The sequence below is a fragment of the Dipodomys spectabilis genome, unplaced genomic scaffold (genome assembly GCF_019054845.1).
Source record: "Dipodomys spectabilis isolate Male_0828 unplaced genomic scaffold, ASM1905484v1 ptg000365l, whole genome shotgun sequence".
Lineage (NCBI taxonomy): Eukaryota > Metazoa > Chordata > Mammalia > Rodentia > Heteromyidae > Dipodomys > Dipodomys spectabilis.
In genome coordinates, this window is record NW_024871042.1 from 13,007,455 (window position 1) to 13,026,112 (window position 18,658).

The following is an 18,658-nucleotide window of genomic DNA, read 5'->3' on the forward strand; positions in this document are numbered from 1 at the left end:
GCCTGGGCACTGTCCCTCAGCTCTTCAGCTCAAGGCTAGCACTCTACCACTTGAGCCACAGCGCCACTTCCAGTGTTTTTGTTTTTTTTTTTTTTAATTTTATTTTATTTGTGAACATACTGTACAGAGGGGTTACAATTACATGGGCAGGATAATGCGTACATTTCTTTTTTTTTTTTTTTGTCGGCCGTGGGGCTTGAACTCTGGGCCTGGGCGCTGTCCCTCAGCTCTTCAGCTCAAGGCGAGCGCTCTACCACTTGAGCTACAGCGCCACTTCCGGTTTTCTGGTGGTTTATTGGAGATAGGAGTCTCACGGTCTCTCCTGCCCGGGCTGGCTTTGAACCGCGATCCTCAGATCTCAGCCTCCTGAGTAGCTAGGATTACAGGCGTGAGCCACCAGCGCCCGGCCATGCGTACATTTCTTACCAAGCATTGCAGCCTCCTCCTTTGGTTTACCCTTCACATCCCTTCCCAGCCTCCCCCCTCTCCCCCTTCCAGCATTTTTTTCCTGCTTATGTGGTGCTGAGGAATCGAACCCAGGAGCTCATGCATGCAAGGCAAGCGCTCTACCTCTGAGCCACCTTCCCAGCCCTACAGGTTAGCTTTAAACCTCAGTTCTCCTGATCTGTGCCCTCAGAGTAGTTGAGATTTCTGGTGTGAGCCACTGCACCCAGCCTGCAGGTTGAAATTTTATTCTTAGACAAAAAAAAACTTATATGAAGTTATGAAATACAGCACAATTACATAAATGTGCACTCTAATGAATTGTTGTAACATAAGGAACCACATAACACCACTTCAGGAAAAGAAATAGCACCCTAAAAGGTTCCCAAGTGTCTTTGATCATACTTCATTTTGTTCCCCTGTCCTGGCTTTGGTGGAAATAGTTTATAGTCTAGTCTCAAGTGTTTTTGAGGGGCTGGGAAGGTGGCTCAGTGGTAGAGCGCTTGCCTTGCATGCCTGAGGCCCTGGGTTCGATTCCTCAGCACCACATAAGCAAAAAAAAAACAAAAAAACTTCTTTTCAAGTGTTTTTGAGGTTTCCACTGAGTATTGGATGGTGTATTTTTCAGCATCACCTTTATTTCATACATTATATTTCTAAGGTTCTTTGTTGTAGTAGTAGTAGTGGGTAAATCTGGAAGTTCATTTTATTAAAGAGCAATGTTTCTTTTACTGTATTTTTCCTTTTTCTCTCTAAAAAACTTTCTTAGATTTTATTTTCTTATTGCTTTTCCTTCCATTCTCTCATGGAAATGTGATATCTGGGATAGTGTAAGATTATTTATGTATATATACCCAAATTATCTTGTATATAAACACATATCTGTGTTTTATATACAAAGAAAATAGATGCCAGAAACTGGTGGCTCATATCCATAGATCTAGCTACTCAGAAGGCTGAGATCTAAGCATCTCAGTATGAAGGCAGCCTAGGCAGAAAAGTCTGAGGGACTTTCCTCCAATTAACCAGCAAAAAACCAGATTAGAGGAATGGTTCAAGTGGTAGAGCACCAGCCATGAGCAAGAAAGCCAAGCAAGAACATGAGGTCTTGAGTTCATGCTCTTGGTATTCATTCAGTGCACTGAACGATATTTAGCAGTGTCCCTGGCCTCAATCCATTTTGTGCCATTAGCACCATTCCCTCTGGGTCATCACTGTGGTGACGACCCAAATGTTTTTGGACATTGCAGGATGTCCCCTATCAGAAGGATGGAGGAGAGCTGGTTTAAATCCTGATGTTATTAAGCTCAAGCCAGGTGTTGATTATGGAGAACAAAGCCAGAAATACCCTGGGTCTTTGACAGCTGAAGATAAGTCAAATCATGGTGCATTTATATCTGGCATTTGCCCTTCTTACTACCTACCTTGGATAATTTGAGTAATAGGTAAAGAACACAGTGTTATTATAACTGGTATAAATATACACCATTTTGAGGAAAGAAGATGCTATGTATATTATGTAAACTTGGAGGGCTATCTACCAAAATGCTTACAATGGTTATCCGTTAGAAATAGCTTGAGATGTTGAAATGACACACAGGAATAGAGACTAATTAGGAACTCATTAAGGCAAGCTTTACTTTTTCAGAGCTATGGCCATTAGCCAAAAACCTGGCAAGTGAGCACACAGAGCAGGCAGGCTGCTCCCTTTTTTTTTTTTTTTGGGTCCGGTCATGGGGTCTGAACTCTGGGCCTGGGCGCTGTCCCTCAGCTCTTCAGCTCAAGGCTAGCGCTCTACCACTTGAGCCACAGCGCCACTTCCGGCTTTTTTCTTTTTGCTTATGTGGTGCTGAGGAATTGAACCCAGGGCCTAAGGCATGCAAGGCAAGCGCTCTACCACTGAGCCACCTTCCCAACCCAGGCTGCTCCCTTTTTATCCCTAACACGGCAGGCCCTGCCCCTCTGCTCACATCGGATGAGCTCAGGCTCACAATCTGCAAAAGGATGTGGCTTAATTAACAGTACATAAGTAAAATTCAAGGAGCTTCTAACAGAGTGTCCTATTTAAAGTACAGCAGGAAAAGGATGTATGTAACTAAAATACAACTAGTAAGGGCCAAGCCAAAACAGGGACCCTTCAGAAAAACAGTTCTCTCAAGATTAACAGAAAGCTAATTACTTTCATAAGTAAGTCACTTTTCTTACAAATGGAATTAGTGGGTGATTTTATTTTATTTTTTTCAGTTGTGGGGCTTGAACTCAGGGCCTGGGCAATGTCCCTGAACTTTTTTTACTCAAGGCTAGTGTTCTACCACTTTGACCCACAAGTAACCACATCTAGTTTTCTGGTGGTTAATTGGACTTTCCTGCCTGCTGGCTTTGGACTATGATCCTCAGATCTCAGACTCCTGAGTAGCTAGGATTACACCCATAAGCCACCAACACTGGCTGATGATTTTTGTTTGTTTGTTTTTTGTTTTTGGCCGGTCATAGGGCCTGAACTCTGGGCCTGGGCACTGTCGTTCACCTCTTCAGCTCAAGGCTAGCGCTCTACCACTCGAGCCATAGCACCACTTCTGGCTTTTTCTGCTTATGTGGTGTTGAGAATTGAACCCAGGACCTCATGAGTGCAAGGCAAGCACTCTACCACTGAGCCACCTTCCCAGCTCCTGATGATTTTTTTTCTAACATTTTCTTTTCCTTATATACCATGGAAAGGTATTATCTATGTAAGATCAAAGTATCTGTTATTACTGAAGAGAATATCATAATCTAAAGCTAATTTGGTGGTTCACTTGTCTGTCAGTAGGAAGGATTCATGGAGGGTCAATTTCCATGCTGAATTGCTTTTCTGGAAAAAAATGAGTTTTGGCCAGGTGCCAGTGGCTGACACCTGTATTCCTAGCTATTCAGGAGGCTGAGATCTGAGAATCGCAGTTCAAAGCCAGCCAGGGCAGGACAGACCGTGAGACTCTTATCTCCAACTAACCACCATAAAACCGGAAGTAGAGCTGTGGCTTAAGTGGTAGAGTGCTTGCCTTGAGCTGAAGAGCTGAAGGACAGCACCCAGGCCCAGAGTTCAAGCCTCACAACCAACCAAAAAAAAAAAAAAAAAAAGTTTTGATGTCTCAGCAGAGACTCTCCTGGCTTCCTGGGGATCATGAGGTCTTGTCATTTCAGCAAGTGTCAGGAATGTTTCCCAAAAAGTTTGCATCAGGCCAGGTACCAGTGGCTTGAACCTATAATCCTAGCTATTCAGGAGGCCTTGATCTGAGAATCTCCGTTTGAAGCCATGAGACTCTCATCTCCAGTTAACCAGCAAAAAGCTGGAAATGGAGTGGTGAGTCAAGTGGTAGAGTACCATCCTTGAGTGAAAAAACTAAGGACCAGCATCCAGGCATGAATTCAAGTTCAGTATTGGGGGGAAATAAAAAGAAAAGCTTTTATTAGAATGTCTACATGAGACTTACTGATTTCCCTCTTCCCTTTTTAAATTTGCAGGTTGAAAATGAGTATGGCTCCTACTTTGCCTGTGATTATGACTATTTGCGTTTCCTGCAAAACCGCTTCCTCTACTACTTGGGTAAAGATGTGCTACTGTTCACCACTGATGGAGCAAATGAAAAGTACCTGCAGTGTGGTACCCTACAGGGCCTCTACGCCACAGTGGACTTTGGAGCAGGTCAGTGTTTGTATAGTAACTAGAAAATGCAGCTTATAGCTGCGCACTAATGGTTCATATCTGTAATTCTAGATACTCAGGAGCTGAGATCTGAGGATTGTGGTCCAAAGCCAGCCTGGACAGGAAAGTCTTTGCGAATCTTATCTCTATAACCACCAGAAACCCAGAAGTGGCTCTGCAACTCAAAGTGGTAGAGCACTAGCCTTGAATGAAAAAGCTCAGGGTCAGTACCCAGGCCCTGAGTTCAAGCCCCACGACCAACCAAAAAAGAAAAAGAAAACGCAGCTTACACTTGGTCACTGTGGACAGCAGCTATGGTTTTAAGTGGCATGAGCAGATTCAGTGCGATCGCTCAGATTTTTTTTTATCAAGTGCGCTCATCTATTACTATAACAAAATACCTGGGACAGTCCACTTAAAAAGAGGGAAGATTCATTTTTGGCTCACACAGTTTTTTTTTTATTATTATTATCTTTAAGTAGTTGTACAAAGAAGTTCCCATTCTACAAAACAGTATATGAGTTACAAAGTGTCTGACAACATGGTCACCCTCTCCTAACCCATCCCTTCTCTCACTTGTTTTCTTTGAGATTAGGTGATTACCTAAATTTCACATATTTCACAGTATTGTAGAATAGTGATACTTAGTTAAAGTCACAAACACATTCCAACCCTCACAAGGCAAACTGTCGCCATCATGGTCCATACAGTTTGTGAATTCTATGAGCTTTGACAATACGAGTCATTTTTTCCACGTCAGGTGATGTTTACATTTCTTTCCTTTTGCTTAGTGTAGGCTGTTCCCACTTATTCTGTTCCTCCTCCTGGCTTCCCTTTGTGTGGCTCACACCGTTTTAAAGGTTTCAGTCCATAATTGTGCTGTAGCTTTTTGATTCAGGATATATTTAGCTTGGGAGTGAAAGAGGAGGAGGAGACCAGGCTCCCATAGTCCTCTTCAGAGACAGTGCCTCCAGTAACCTAACACCTTTTACTAGACCCCACAGGTTTGTGTGTGTGTATATGAGATTGTGACTATCCTGGGGCTTGAACTCCAGGCCTGATTGCTGTCCCTAGCTTTTTCACTCAAGACTGATGCTCTACCACTTGAACCACAGCCCTACTTGGAATTTTTTGAAGATAAAACTCTTGGCTGGCTTGGAACCTTGATCCTCAAACTCAGCCTCCTGAGTAGCTAGGCTTACAGGGGTGAACCACCAGTGCCCAGCTTAGGCCCGTATCTTAAAGCTTCCTCTGCCTACAAATAGCATCATGAACTTTTGGGGGATATTTAAGATCTAAACTGCAGCATCAATCAACAAGTAAAATGGAGTCATTGTACCCCTTATTTGCAGAAGGTTATCTTATGTCTACCTGTAGGAGGGGAGTTTCCAGTGTGTCTTGATGTCCACACAGGTGCGGCTAGCCTGGACTCTGGTGTATCTTCTCTCAGTGGCTGGGCTGTCTAGACAGGATGAAGAAGGGGCTGAGCAGTCCCAGGCAGACTTCACTGTCCCTCCTCCCCCCCTTCCCCCCTCCCCCCCCCCCCCCCCCCGCCTTCTCCTCTCTGCTTTCCTCTCCCATGTCCTGCCTTTCCATCCCCCCTCCATGTGCTCTCCCCCCAAGTACTCCTGAGTGCTCCCTTCCCCTCCCCTCCATCCCCCTCCTTCTCTCCCCTCCCCTCTCTAGCCCTTCCCTGCCCTCCTCTCCTTTCCTGTCCATTCTCTTCTCTCCTCCCATCTTCTGTCGTCCCTTTCCCTACTACTCAGCTTTCCCTGTCTCCCATCTTGGCAGGATTCTCAGGGCCATGTTGTAGCCTTAGCAAACTTTGAAGTCAGCCACTGACTGGTATTAATGGCCTGTGAGCTGAGCCCTGCTCTTAAGATATTTGTCAGGGGTGGACACTGGTGGCTCACGCTTATAACCCTGGCTACTCAGGAGGCAGAGATCTGAAGATCAAGGTTCGAAACCAGCCAGGATAGGAAAGTCTATGACAGACACTCTTATCTCCAATAAATAACAGAAAAAAGCTGGAGGTGGAGCTGTGGCCTCAGTGATAGAGTGCTAACCTTGAGCAAAAGAAGGACAGGGACAGTGCTCAGGCCCAGAGTTCAAGCCCCACGACTAAAAAAAAAAAAACCAAGATATTTGTCAGGTAAATATCTTTTTGCGTAACTCAGAGCTGCAGCATTTGCCAGATGCGAGGGCAGTTGTCCTGTCAGATGTAAGACTCAACAAATAAAATGTTCTGAATGGGCAGGCTGTGTGTGGTTTGAATGTTTTTGGCTGTTAAAAAAAGAGAGAGAGGACTGGGAAGGTGGCTCAGTGGTAGAGTGCTTACCTCGCATGCATGAGGCCCTTGGGTTTGATTCCTCAGCACCACATAAGTAGAAAAAAGCCTGAAGTGGTGCTGTGGCTCAAGTGGTAGAGTGCTAGCCTTGAGCTGAAGAGCTGAGGGGCAGCGCCCAGTCCCAGAGTTCAGCCCCTATGACCAACAAAAGAGAGAGGGGAGGGGGCTTGAGTTAACGGACCCTTTGTTTAGACTGAGAGCAGCATTTTTGAAGGATGTGACAAGGGCTCCTACACCGGACTTCATTTGTTTATTTATTTTGCCATTGAAGGGCATTATGGAGAAAGTTATAATCTTTTAAAGTTTGTAGGCTGTCATATTAGTGATTTGTGTGTATGTGGCACCGGAATTTGGACTTGGGGCTTCCTGCTTGCTAGGCAAATGTTCTACCACTGGAGTCATACTCCTAGTGTTTTTGCTTTTTGTGTGTGTGTGTACCAGTACTGGGCAAATGAGTTTAGGGCCTGGACTCGGTCCCTTAGCTTTTACACTCCAGGCTAGCGCTCTACCATTTGAGTCACAGCTCCACATCCAGCTTTTTTTGTGGTTAATTAGAAATAAGAATCTCGTGGACTTTCCTGCCCAAGCTACCTTGAACCAAGCTCTTCAGTTCTCAGCCTCTTGAGTAGCTAAATTATAGGCATAGCCATTGGCACCTTGTTCCTTTTGCTTTTAGTTTATCAAATAGTGTTCCCACTGACTTCTTCAGTTTGGCCTCTAATTTTAATCCTTCTGTCTTGGTCTTTGAGTAGCTGGGATTACAGAATGCATTACCACACCTGATTCCTATATTATACTTTGTAAAGAGTCTCCTGTCCTCAACACAAATTTAGAAGCAAAAGACCCTCATGGCTGATATAATTTTTACATGGCTTAGAAAAAAGTATGTAGAAAGTAGGGCTGATAAAATAAATGTGGCAGCCAGATGCTAGTGGCTCACTCCTGAGATCTGAGATTTGAGGATTGCAGTTCAAAGCCAGACTAGGCAAGAAAGGCCATGAGGCTCCTAGCTCCAATTAGTCACGTAAAAAAACAAAACAGAACAGAACAGAAGTCCTGGAGTGAAAAAGTTAAGGGACAGCACCCAGCCCCTGTGTTGAAGCCCCATGACTGTGCTAGTATGCACAAGGCCTCCCTGGATTCTACCCTTAGTATACCCCCCCAAAAAAAAGACCAGTTCTGCAAGTTGCATAAAGATTTTGCTGTACCTGGAGGGATAAGACACTCAGAACCCATTGCATCTCTCTGAAGGGACTGCAGAAGACAGAGTTTGAGAATTAGACAGAAATTTCTTGTGTGTGTGTGTACATACTCGCATGTGCCAGTACTGGCACCTGAACTCAGTGTCTGTGCTCTCTCCCTTGGCTTATTTCACTTAAGGCTGTTGCTCTACCATTTGAGCCACACCTTCACTTCCTGAAATTATGGTGTGTGTGTGTACACATGCATGAGTGTATGTCCTGGGGCTTGAACTCAGGGCCGGGGCACTGTCCCTAAGCTTTTTAGCTCAAGGCTAGAACTCTACCACTTGAGCCACAACTCTACTTCTGGCTTTTTTTGGTGGTTGTTTAGCAATTAAGAGTCTCACAGTCTTTCTTGCCCAGGCTGGCTTCTAACCCTGATCCTTGTATCTCTGCCTCCCAAGTAGCTAGGACTTACAGGTATGAGCCATCAGTGCTTGGCTTGAAATTACATTTTTGTGGAGATCCTTCCATAAAAGAGATGAGAAAAACTAACATGAAGTGATTTGAGTATTTCTAGAACCATCCATTGGTCAATGCTGGTGGTGACCTAGCTCATCTACCCAGCTGCAGATGAGTGGTGTGCCTGTTTCCTCCTGCATATCTCCTCTCACGGAGTGAAAAGGCTTAGCATACTTCTGTTGAGAGGCACAAACTGAAGCTGATTGTGAGTGTGACTATTGCTGATTGGAGGAAGAAAGAGGGTACTGTGGCATCCCGGTGCCTGGGGCAGTCATGCTCTGTCTGAGGTCATGCCAGCGTCACTTGTAAGAGGAGGAGGAGTCCTGCCCAATAAGGTGCAGTTAGATCTTGAGTGGATATTCTGAGTACCATGTATCAAGCTATCCAGTACTTAATACAAGAAACCCTACTAGGTATCTGTGGCTCATGCCTGAATCCTAGCTACAGACGAAGTGGAGATCCAGAAGATGACAGTTCAAAGCCAGCCCAAGCTGAGAAAAGTCTGCCTCATGACTCCATCTCCATTTAGCAAAATACCAGACCAGAGGCATGGCTCAAGTGATAGAACACAAGAAAGCAAGTCAAGTGAGTGAGACCCTGAATTCAAAGCCTGATACCAGGAGGAAGAAGAAGAAAAGAAGGAACAGAAGGAGGGAAGGAAAGAAGGAAGGAGAGAGAGACCAACAGAGACAGGGAAAAATGTGACTTTGTAGTAAATGCAGTTCTTCTGCTCCTTCACGATCAGCACTTTTTGTTGTCATTGGTGGTGGTGGTGGTCGTCATCATTGGGCTTGAACTCGGCCTGAGTGCTGTCCCTTAGCATTTCAGCTCAAGGCAAGTGCTCTCCCACTTGAACCACAGTACCACTTCCAGTTTTCTGGTGGTTCATTGGAGATAAGAGTCTCACTGACTTTCCTGCCTGGGCTGGCTTTGAATTGCCGTTCTCAGATCTCAGCCTCCTGAGTAGCTAGGATTACAGGCATGAGCCACTGGTGCCCAGCCTCCCTGAGCTTTTTTGCTCAAAGCTAGCACACACTCCACCACTTTGAGCAACAGTGCCACTTCCCATTTTCTGGTAGTTAATTGGAGGTAAGAGTCTCATGGACTTCCCTGTCTGGGCTGGCTTTAAACTGCAATCCTTAGATCTCAGCTTCCTGAGTAGCTAGGATTACAGGAATGAACTACCACCAGTGCCTAGCTCTCTTCCAACTTTTTGATTGTTAATTGGAGATAAGAGTCTCCACCTCTTAATACTGTCATATTGGGGCTGGGAAGGTGGCTCAGTGGTAGAGCGCTTGCCTTGCATGCCTAAGGCCCTGGGTTCAATTCCTCAGCACCACATAAATAAAAAGAAAAAAGCCCAAAGTGGCACTGTGGCTCAAGTGGTAGAGTGCTAGCCTTGAGCTGAAGAGCTGAGGGACAGTGCCCAGGCCCAGAGTTCAGGCCCCACGACCGGATTTTGAGTGGTTGGTACAATTTCACCCATAGCAGGGTATTAGCTCAAGTCCCATGGAGGCCCTTGTTGCTTAACTTCCTGCCACTCTGATAGCTGACCTTTCCTTTCCTCCTTTTACTTTTCAGACAGCAACGTCACAGAGGCTTTCCTATTCCAGAGGAATGTTGAGCCCCAAGGACCTTTGGTGAGAATTGGGATACGGGCTGGAGACTGTTGGTTTATGCCAACTCCATCACAGTTGCTGGTTCAAGAGAGACATAGTACATCCTTCATTTGTCTGGCTGCGGGATCAGCATATGGCATAGAAGGATGACATAACTTTCTGGACTCATAGATAACAGCAGAAACAACCCAGTGAATTGAAACCAAAGCCAGATTAACATGAGTGGACCAGGCAAATCCCACAAGTGGTCCTAGTGTCCCAATGTACAATGAGTCACAGGTGCATATATCACTTTGCACAGGCCAGGGGTGGCTAGGTTGTGATCTGGTTCAGATCTTTCTTCTTTCTTTCTTTTCTCCTCTTTCTTTCTCTCTCTCTCTCTCTCTCTCTCTTTCTTTCTTGTCATGGGGCTTGAGCTCAGGGTCTGGGCACTGTCTGAGCTTTTTCACTCAAGGTTAGTGCTCTATACTTTGAGCCACATGACCACTTCCACTTTTCTGGTGGTTAATGGGAGGTAAGAGTCTCACAGATTTTCTTGTGCAGGCTGGCTTTGAACCATGATCCTCAGATCTCAGCTTCCTGAGTAGCTAGGATTACAGGCATGAGCCATTGGTGCCCAGAAAGTTGTATGTATCTTTGAGAGCTCTTTGTGGTAGAACGTGTCCACTTTTCAAGTATTTATGAATTACTTAGGGATCTGATTAAAATATGCTGTTCACTCTGCCAAGTCTGAATGGAGCCGTGACGACTGCATTTTCAGGCAGCCAGGTGGTACTGGGGATGTAGCTTGTACACCACCCTGTAGTGGGCTTGCTGGCACATTGTGGAGCTACTGGGAAGAGGAGATTGTGGCAGGGGCCAGGCGGGTGTGAATGTTTTGAAGCCCTTCCCCCATTCTACCCCCTTTTTTTTTCTTTTGTGCTGGTTCTATACTGGGGCTCAAGGTCTTGAGCTCCTGTTTAGATTTTTCTCTCAAGGATGAAATAACACCTCCACTTCTGCCTTAAAAAAAAATATTGTGAGGTGGTATTTAGAGGGGTTACAGTTACATCAAGCAGGTATAGAGTACATTTCTTTGTTAACAATGTCTCCCCTTCCCTCGCTCTCTCTCGCTCCCAGTTTTCCCTTCCATCTCTGCCCATAAGTTGTATAGTTTGTTTTCAACATAGTTTCTAATGAGTAGCACTGCTGTATTTATCTACCTTCCATTTCTGTGCCCACCCCCCCTTACCTTCCCAAAGACAGCTAAACAAACAAAAGGATAAGAAAACAAAAAGAAAAAGAAAAAAATGCTCATTTCCATTTTCTGGATTTCATTGTGATAATTATTATTTTGTATGATCAGATGCATTTCTGGCTTTTTGTTGTTTAATTGGAAGGTAAGAGTATCACAGACTTTCCTGCCCCAGCTGGCTTTGACCGCAGTCATCAGATCTCAGCTTCCTGAATAGCTAGAATTATAGGCATGAGCCACTGGAGCTTAGCAGGCCCTTTCCTTCAGCGCGGTTGCTGTTATTCATTCAGCACCTGTGTGCAAGCCTTGTTTACAAACAGCCTTTTCTCATCCAGTCTTTGCTTTGTGAGCTGGGCTGAGCCCGTACACACAGATTTTGGGTGGAGCTATTTCCTGGAACCTGCATCATCCATGTTTCTCTCTCCCCACCCCCTCCCAGAACAATAGACGTTAAATTGTTTTTACCATTCCAGTAAGCAAATTGGACAAGGGGTCTTCATTCTATAAGTCAGCCTGAGATCTGAAAAATATGTGTTCAAACTAATGATGAATGGTATGAAAACAGCAATTTGGAGCTGACTTTGTGTGTGTGTGTGTGTGTGTGTGTGTGTGTGTGTGTGTGTGTGTGTGTGCGCGCGCGCGGGGGGGGGGTCTTCATTCTATAAGTCAGCCTGAGATCTGAAAAATATGTGTTCAAACTAATGATGAATGGTATGAAAACAGCAATTTGGTGACTTTGTGTGTGTGTGTGTGTGTGTGTGTGTGTGTGTGTGTATGTGTGTGTGCGCACGCGCGCCAATACTAGGGCTTGTTCAACTCAGGGCCTGGGCACTGTCCCTGAGCTGTTTTTGTTCAAGGCTAGCAACTCTACTACTTGAGCCATGGCACCACTTCCAGCTTTTTCTGTTTATGTGGTACTGAGGAATCCAGGACTTCCTGCCTGCAAGCACTCTACCACTAAGCCACATTCCCAGCCCTGGAACTGATTATTTTATAAAAATCTTGTACTCAAGCCGGGCGCCGGTGGCTCACGCCTGTAATCCTAGCTACTCAGGAGGCTGAGATCTGAGAATCGCAGTTCAAAGCCAGCCCGGGCAGGAAAGACCGTGAGACTCCTATCTCCAATAAACCACTAGAAAACCGGAAGTGGCGCTGTAGCTCAAGTGGTAGAGCGCTCGCCTTCAGCTGAAGAGCTGAGGGACAGCGCCCAGGCCCAGAGTTCAAGCCCCATGACCGACAAAAAAAAAAAAAAAAATCTTGTACTCAATCTTTTGCCCAAGTAAACTTTTCTACTGGGGAACTTCTACCAAAATCGATGTAGGTGAAATCTTTTAGGAATAAAGGTGTTGATTAAAATGGAAAAATTAAGTCTCCCAGGTATGGATAGAGCTTGATGGCTTACATTTTTAGCAAACAGCAAGATGGTATGGGGTAGGTGTTGCTGAGCACCCTGAGGTGGGCTTGCTAGCACCCTGCTCCTCCCAGTAATGAGCAACCCCTCAGTATCCACAGGCATTGGTTCCAGAACTTCTCAGGAAAAAATCAGTTGGTGCTCAAGACCATTATTAAAATGGAGCAGATATTTACATTTGACCTACAGGCATCCTCTAGTATACTTTAAATAATCTCCAGGAAACAAAATATCTATACCATGCCGGGCGCTGGTGGCTCACGCCTGTAATCCTAGCTACTCAGGAGGCTGAGATCTGAGGATCACAGTTCAAAGTCAGCCCGGGCAGGAGAGACCGTGAGACTCCTATCTCCAATAAACCACCAGAAAACCAGAAGTGGTGCGGTAGCTTAAGTGGTAGAGCGCTCGCTTTGAGCTGAAGAGCTGAGGGACAGCGCCCAGGCCCAGAGTTCAAGCCCCACGACCGACCAAAAAAAAAAAAAAAAATCTATACCATGTAAATGCTATGTGAATTTAGGTTTACTGTTTATGTTGTCTTCTTCTAAATTTTTAAATTTATCTTATAAACATTATTTTTAAAATTTTAACTTATTTTTTTAAAATCCGTAATTGTTTTTGCTGTTTATTTTTCCATCTCCTAAATTTCCTCATATTTTTTACCATTTATTTAGGGAAAAAATGATAAGAACAACCTGTACATGTGTGATACAGTTAAACTGTTGTTTTGTTTTGCTAGTACTGGGTTTAAACTCAGGGCTGTGTATTTGCTCATCTTGCTTGTTCAGCTGGTGCTCTGTCATGTGAGCCACACCTCCAGTCTGGCCTTTCTTTTTCTTTTGTGTGTGTATATGTGCTAGTACTGAAGCTTTAACTCAGGGCCTCACATTCTTGCTTGGTTTTTCTGTTTAAGGCTGGTTCTCTACCACATCAGCCATGGCTTCACTTCAGGTTTTTTGCTGGTTAATTGGAGGTAAAAGATATTCATGGACTTCTCTGCCTGGTATGATTTTGAACTGTGATCCTTAGGTCTCAGCCTCCCAAGAAGCTAGGATTATAGCTGTGAGCCAACAGAGCCCAATTTCCAGGTTTTTTTTTTTGTTTTTTTGTTGTTTGTTTTTGGTCAATTGTGGGGCTTGAACTCAGAGCTTGGGTGCTGTCCCTGAGCCTCTTTGTGCTCAAGGCTAGCTCTCTACCACATGTGCCACTACACTACGTCTGTTTTTTTATTTTATTTATTTATTTATTGTCGGTCGTGGGTCTTGAACTCTGGGCCTGGGCATTGTCCCTCAGCTCGTCAGCTCAAGGCAAGTGCTCTACTACTTGAGCCACAGCACCACTTCTGGTTTTTAAGTGGTTAATTGGAGATAAAAGTCTCACAGGAGGGCTGGGAATGTGGCTCAGTGGTAGAGCGCTTGCCTTGCATGCATGAGGCCCTGGGTTCCATTTCTCAGCACCACATAAGCAAAAAGAAAAAAAAAAAAGCCGGAAGTGGCGCTGTGGCTCAAGTGGTAGAGCACCAGCCTTGAGCTGAAGAGCTGAGGGACAGTGCCCAGGCCCAGAGTTCAGGCCCCACGACCGGATCCAAAAAAAAAAAAGTCTCACAGGACTTTTCTGCCTGGGCTAGCTTCAAACTGCAATCCTCAGATCTCACTCAACCTTCTGAGTAGCTAGGATTGCAAGTATGAGCCACTGCTGGAGATGGAATCTCTTCTTCCTGGACTGACCTTATACCTGAATCCTCCAGATCTCAGCCTCCTGAGTAGTTTAGGATTACATGCATGAGCCATTGACATCCAGCTTTCTCAAATAGTTTTGATCTATGTTTGATTTAATCTATGGATGAAGAGCCCATGAGTATGAGAACTGGCTGCACTTAAACTGTGAAGATGAGACCTCATGGCAAGTTGGCACCAACCCTTGGGTTAAACAGTGTAGGTCCATATGCCCTTTCTGCTGTCCCTTGATGGGGCAGAAGGGGCATTACAGGAGTGCCCAAGCATCCAGAAGTCATGAGTCTGTCCTAAGCTCCGTTTTCTGTTCTTGTGTGTGTGTGTGTGTATGTGCGTGTGTGCGTGCGTGCACGCTGCTACTGGCTTGAACTCAGGGCATTAAGTTTTTTCTTGGCTTTTTCATTCAAGACTGGTCCTTGAACACTTCAGCCACATGCTCTACTTCCTCTTTTCTCCTGTAGATCAACTCTGAATTCTATACTGGCTGGTTAGACCACTGGGGCCAGCCTCATTCCACAGTCAGTACGGCAACCGTGGTCTCCACTCTCACTAATATCCTTTCCCGAGGGGCAAGTGTGAATTTGTAAGTATTAGATATGGGGGGAGGGCTCCCCAGCAGTCTTGGCTTACAATGAAGTTCTTTGTGTTCTCTTATTTCCTTGTAGGTACATGTTTATAGGCGGGACCAATTTTGCCTATTGGAATGGTAAGAGCAATTTAATATCTGTTTGTAGAAGCTATGTATGTTTCTGGTGCTTGATTTGGGGAAGTATATCTATGAACAATTATTAGACCTATGAACAATTATTTTCTTTCTTTTTTTTTTCTTATTTTTTGGCGGTCGTGGGGCTTGAACTCTGGGCTTGGGCATTATCCCTGTGCTCTTCAGCTCAAGGCGAGCGCTCTACTACTTGGGCCACAGCACCACTTCTGGTTTTCTGGTGGTTTATTGGAGATAAGAGTCTCACAGCCTTTCCTGCCCAGGCTGGCTTTGAACTGCAATACTCAGATCTCAACCTCCTGAGTAGCTAGGATTACAGGCGTGAGCTACCGGCGCCCGGCTTTGAACAATTATGTTCTAAATTTGTCTTCTAACTTTTCTCATATATGAGAATTACCTATATGATTAATTTACTTTTGAGTGTCCATGGGTTATGTCCCTTTAGCTTTTTCATTCCAGGCTGGTTCTCTACACTTGAGCGACAGCTTTACTTTCAGTTTTTTTTGTGTATGCATTGGTCCTGGGGCTTGAACTCAGGACCTAGGCACTGTCCTTTAGCTTTCTTTTTTTTTGTCAGTCGTGGGGCCTGAACTCTGGGCCTGGGCGCTGTCCCTCAGCTCTTCAGCTCAAAGCTAGTGCTCTATCACTTGAGCCACAGAGCCACTTCCAGCTTTTTCTGCTGGTGGTGCGGAGGAATCAAACCCAGGGCTTCATGCATGCAAGGCTGCAAGGCAAGCACTCTACCACTGAGCCACCTTCCCAGCCCCTGTCCCTCAGCTTTTTGCTCAAGGCTGTCAACCACTAGAGCCACACCTCTGACTTTGGCTTTTTGGTGGTTAATTGGAGATGAGTCTCATGAAGTCTTCTAAGATCACTTTGAATCTCAATCCTTAGATCTCAGCCTTCTGGGAGCTAGAATTACAGCTGTGAACCACTGGTACCTGGCTCTGTTTACTTTATTTTGGGGCCAGTCCTGGCACTTAAACTCAAGGCCTGAGTGCTGTCCCTGAGCTTTTTTTTGGGTCCGGTCGTGGGGCCTGAACTCTGGGCTTGGGCGCTATCCCTCAGCTCTTCAGCTCAAGGCTAGCGCTCTACCACTTGAGCCACAGCGCCACTTCCAGCTTTTTTCTTTTTGCTTATGTGGTGCTGAGGAATTGAACTCAGGGCCTCATGCATGCAAGGCAAGCGCTCTACCACTGAGCCACCTTCCCAGCCCCTCCCTGAGCTTTTTTGCTCAAGGCTAGAGCACTCTACATGAGCTACAACTCCACTTCTAGCTTTTGGTGGTTAATTGGAGAGAAGAGTCACAGACTTTACTGGCTGGGTTGGCTTAGAACTGCAATCCTCATATCTCAGTCTCCTGAGTAGTTAAGATTATAGGCACTTAACTTCAATTTACTTTTTTTTTTTTTTTTGAATCAAGGAACATGTTGTAAGCATTGAAAAACCTTACAAATACCAAAGTATCTGGATGGGATTCACACAGACATAAACTTGACTGTGGATATTTGTGTTTTCTATCATGGTCCTGTTTTGTTGTTTTTCTTTTTCTTTTTCTTTTTTTTTTGATCAATCTTGGGGCTTGAACTCAGGGTCTAGGCACTCTCCCAAGCTTCTTTTGCTCAAGACTAACACTCTACCAGCTGAGCCACAGTGCCACTTCCATCCTTTTCTGTTTATGTGGTACTGAGGAATTGAACCCAGGGTTTCATGCATCCTAGGCATGTACTCTACCACTAAGCCACATTCCAAGTCCCCCTGGATTTTTTAAAATGAATTTTTTGTTGTTGGTTGTGGTCCTGGAGCTTGAACTCAGGGCCTGGGCCTGTCCCTGAGCCTCTCTATCCTCAAGGCTAGTGCTCTACCACTTGAACCACAGCACCACTTCTGGCTTTTTCTCTTTATGTGGAACTGAGGAATAGAACCTAGGACTTCACATGCTAGGCAGGCACTCTACCACTAAACCACATTCCCAGACCCTTGGTTTTTTTTTTTAATGCTTTGTTTGGCTGAGTTATGATTTGTTTATTTTGAGATATTATTTACTGTATGAAACACTGTATAATTATAATACTGTAAAATTAAAATTCAGTATTTAGTATATCCTCAAAGTTGTTTAACTATTATGTTAGTAATCTCATATCCTCCATGCCCATCCCTGTCAATGACCTGTCCTAAACATTCCATATAAATAAACCATGAAATATGTAGGTTTCCAATCTGAATTTTTTCATCTAGGGGCTGGGAAGGTGGCTCAGTGGTAGAGCGCTTGCCTTGCATGCATGAGGCCCTGGGTTCTGTTCCTCAGCACCAAATAAGCAGAAAAAGCCAGAAGTGGCCCTGTGGCTCAAGTGGTAGAGCGCTAGCCTTGAGCTGAAGAGCTGAGGGACAGCACCCAGGCCCAGAGTTCAGGCCCAATGACCAACAAAAACAAAACAAACTAAAAAATGAGGGGCTGGGAAGGTGGCTCAGTGGTAGAGCGCTTGCCTTGCATGCATGAGGCCCTGGGTTTGATTCCTCAGCACCACATAAGCAAAAAGAAAAAAGCCGGAAGTGGCACTGTGGCTCAAGTGGTAGAGTGCTAGCTTTGAGCTGAAGAGCTAAGGGACAGCGCCCAGGCCCAGAGTTCAGGCCCCACGACTGGACCAAAAAAAACCAAAAACTAAAAAATGAATTATTTCATCTAGCCTACTATTTCTTTGTTGTTCTTTTAGGGCCTTAGTTTTTTTGCTCAAGGTTGGCACTCTACCACTTGAGCCACAGCTCCATTTCCAACTTTTGCTGGTTAATTGGAGATAAGCATTGCTCAAGATCTGTCTACCTGGACTAGCTCTGAACTAGGATCCTTAGATCTCAACCTCTGAAATAGCTAGCATCACAGATGTGAGCCACTAGTGCCCAGCTAAACTAATATTCCTAAGGCTTGTCCATGTTGTAGAATGTGTTAGCACTTCAAACATGTCTATTACTAAATACTATCTTATGATGTGGTTATACAATATTTTGTTATCCATTCATTGGTTGATAGACGCGTGGGTTAATTTTACTCTGGGGCTTTGGTGAATGATGTTGTAGATGTAGGAATATAGGGGTCTGGATCTTTGCTTTTTTGGAGTTTGTAATAGGAGTGGAATTGTAGGGTTGTATGGTAACTCTGAGTTGTGATGTTTTCTAAAGTGATAGCACCACTTTACATTCTCATATATCGGGGGAGGATATGGACGATTATGACAAATTCCTCAGCATTTTTATTAATTTGCAAAGGCAGATGACGTGTTGTATATAATCATCATTCCCCACCTCTCAGCATCTGCATTTATCTCATTGAATTATTGATGATGCCAGAATGTTGTATTTTGGAAACTGTATGGGAGTGAATCTCTCAGGATCTAAAATTAGGTACTATCAACTATTAAGAAATGGAGTTTCAAGCCTGGTGCTGGTGGCTCATGCCTGTAATCCTAGCTACTCAGGAGGCTGAGATCTGAGGCTCATAGTCTGAAGCCAGCCTGGGAAGGAAAGTCCATGAGACTCTTTATCTCCAGTTAACCACCAGAAAACTAGAAGAAGCGCTGTGATTCAACTTGATAGAGTGCTAGTCTTGAGCAAAAGAGCTCAGGTACAGAGCCCATGCCCTGAGTTCAAACCCCATGACCAACCGCTCCGTTTTGTCTGCTATCTGTCTGGCACAGTGAGATAGGCTAGGAGAAGACCAGACTTACAAATGTTGCCAATGTCATTACTGTTGTCAGAGCAAAGCAGAAGAT

The 18,658-nt window shown here is 44.8% G+C and overlaps 1 protein-coding gene across 1 annotated transcript in view; it reads left to right on the forward strand.

The window, feature by feature from the left end:
* The window catches only part of Glb1 (galactosidase beta 1), a 108,993-nt gene that overhangs the window by 36,961 nt on the left and 53,374 nt on the right, over positions 1–18,658 (forward strand). Inside the window, exons 6-9 of the mRNA XM_042666401.1 lie at positions 3,946–4,126; positions 9,758–9,816; positions 14,632–14,753; positions 14,836–14,876. Of these exons, the coding sequence (XP_042522335.1) occupies positions 3,946–4,126; positions 9,758–9,816; positions 14,632–14,753; positions 14,836–14,876 (403 nt within the window). The remainder of the gene's footprint in view (positions 1–3,945; positions 4,127–9,757; positions 9,817–14,631; positions 14,754–14,835; positions 14,877–18,658) is intronic.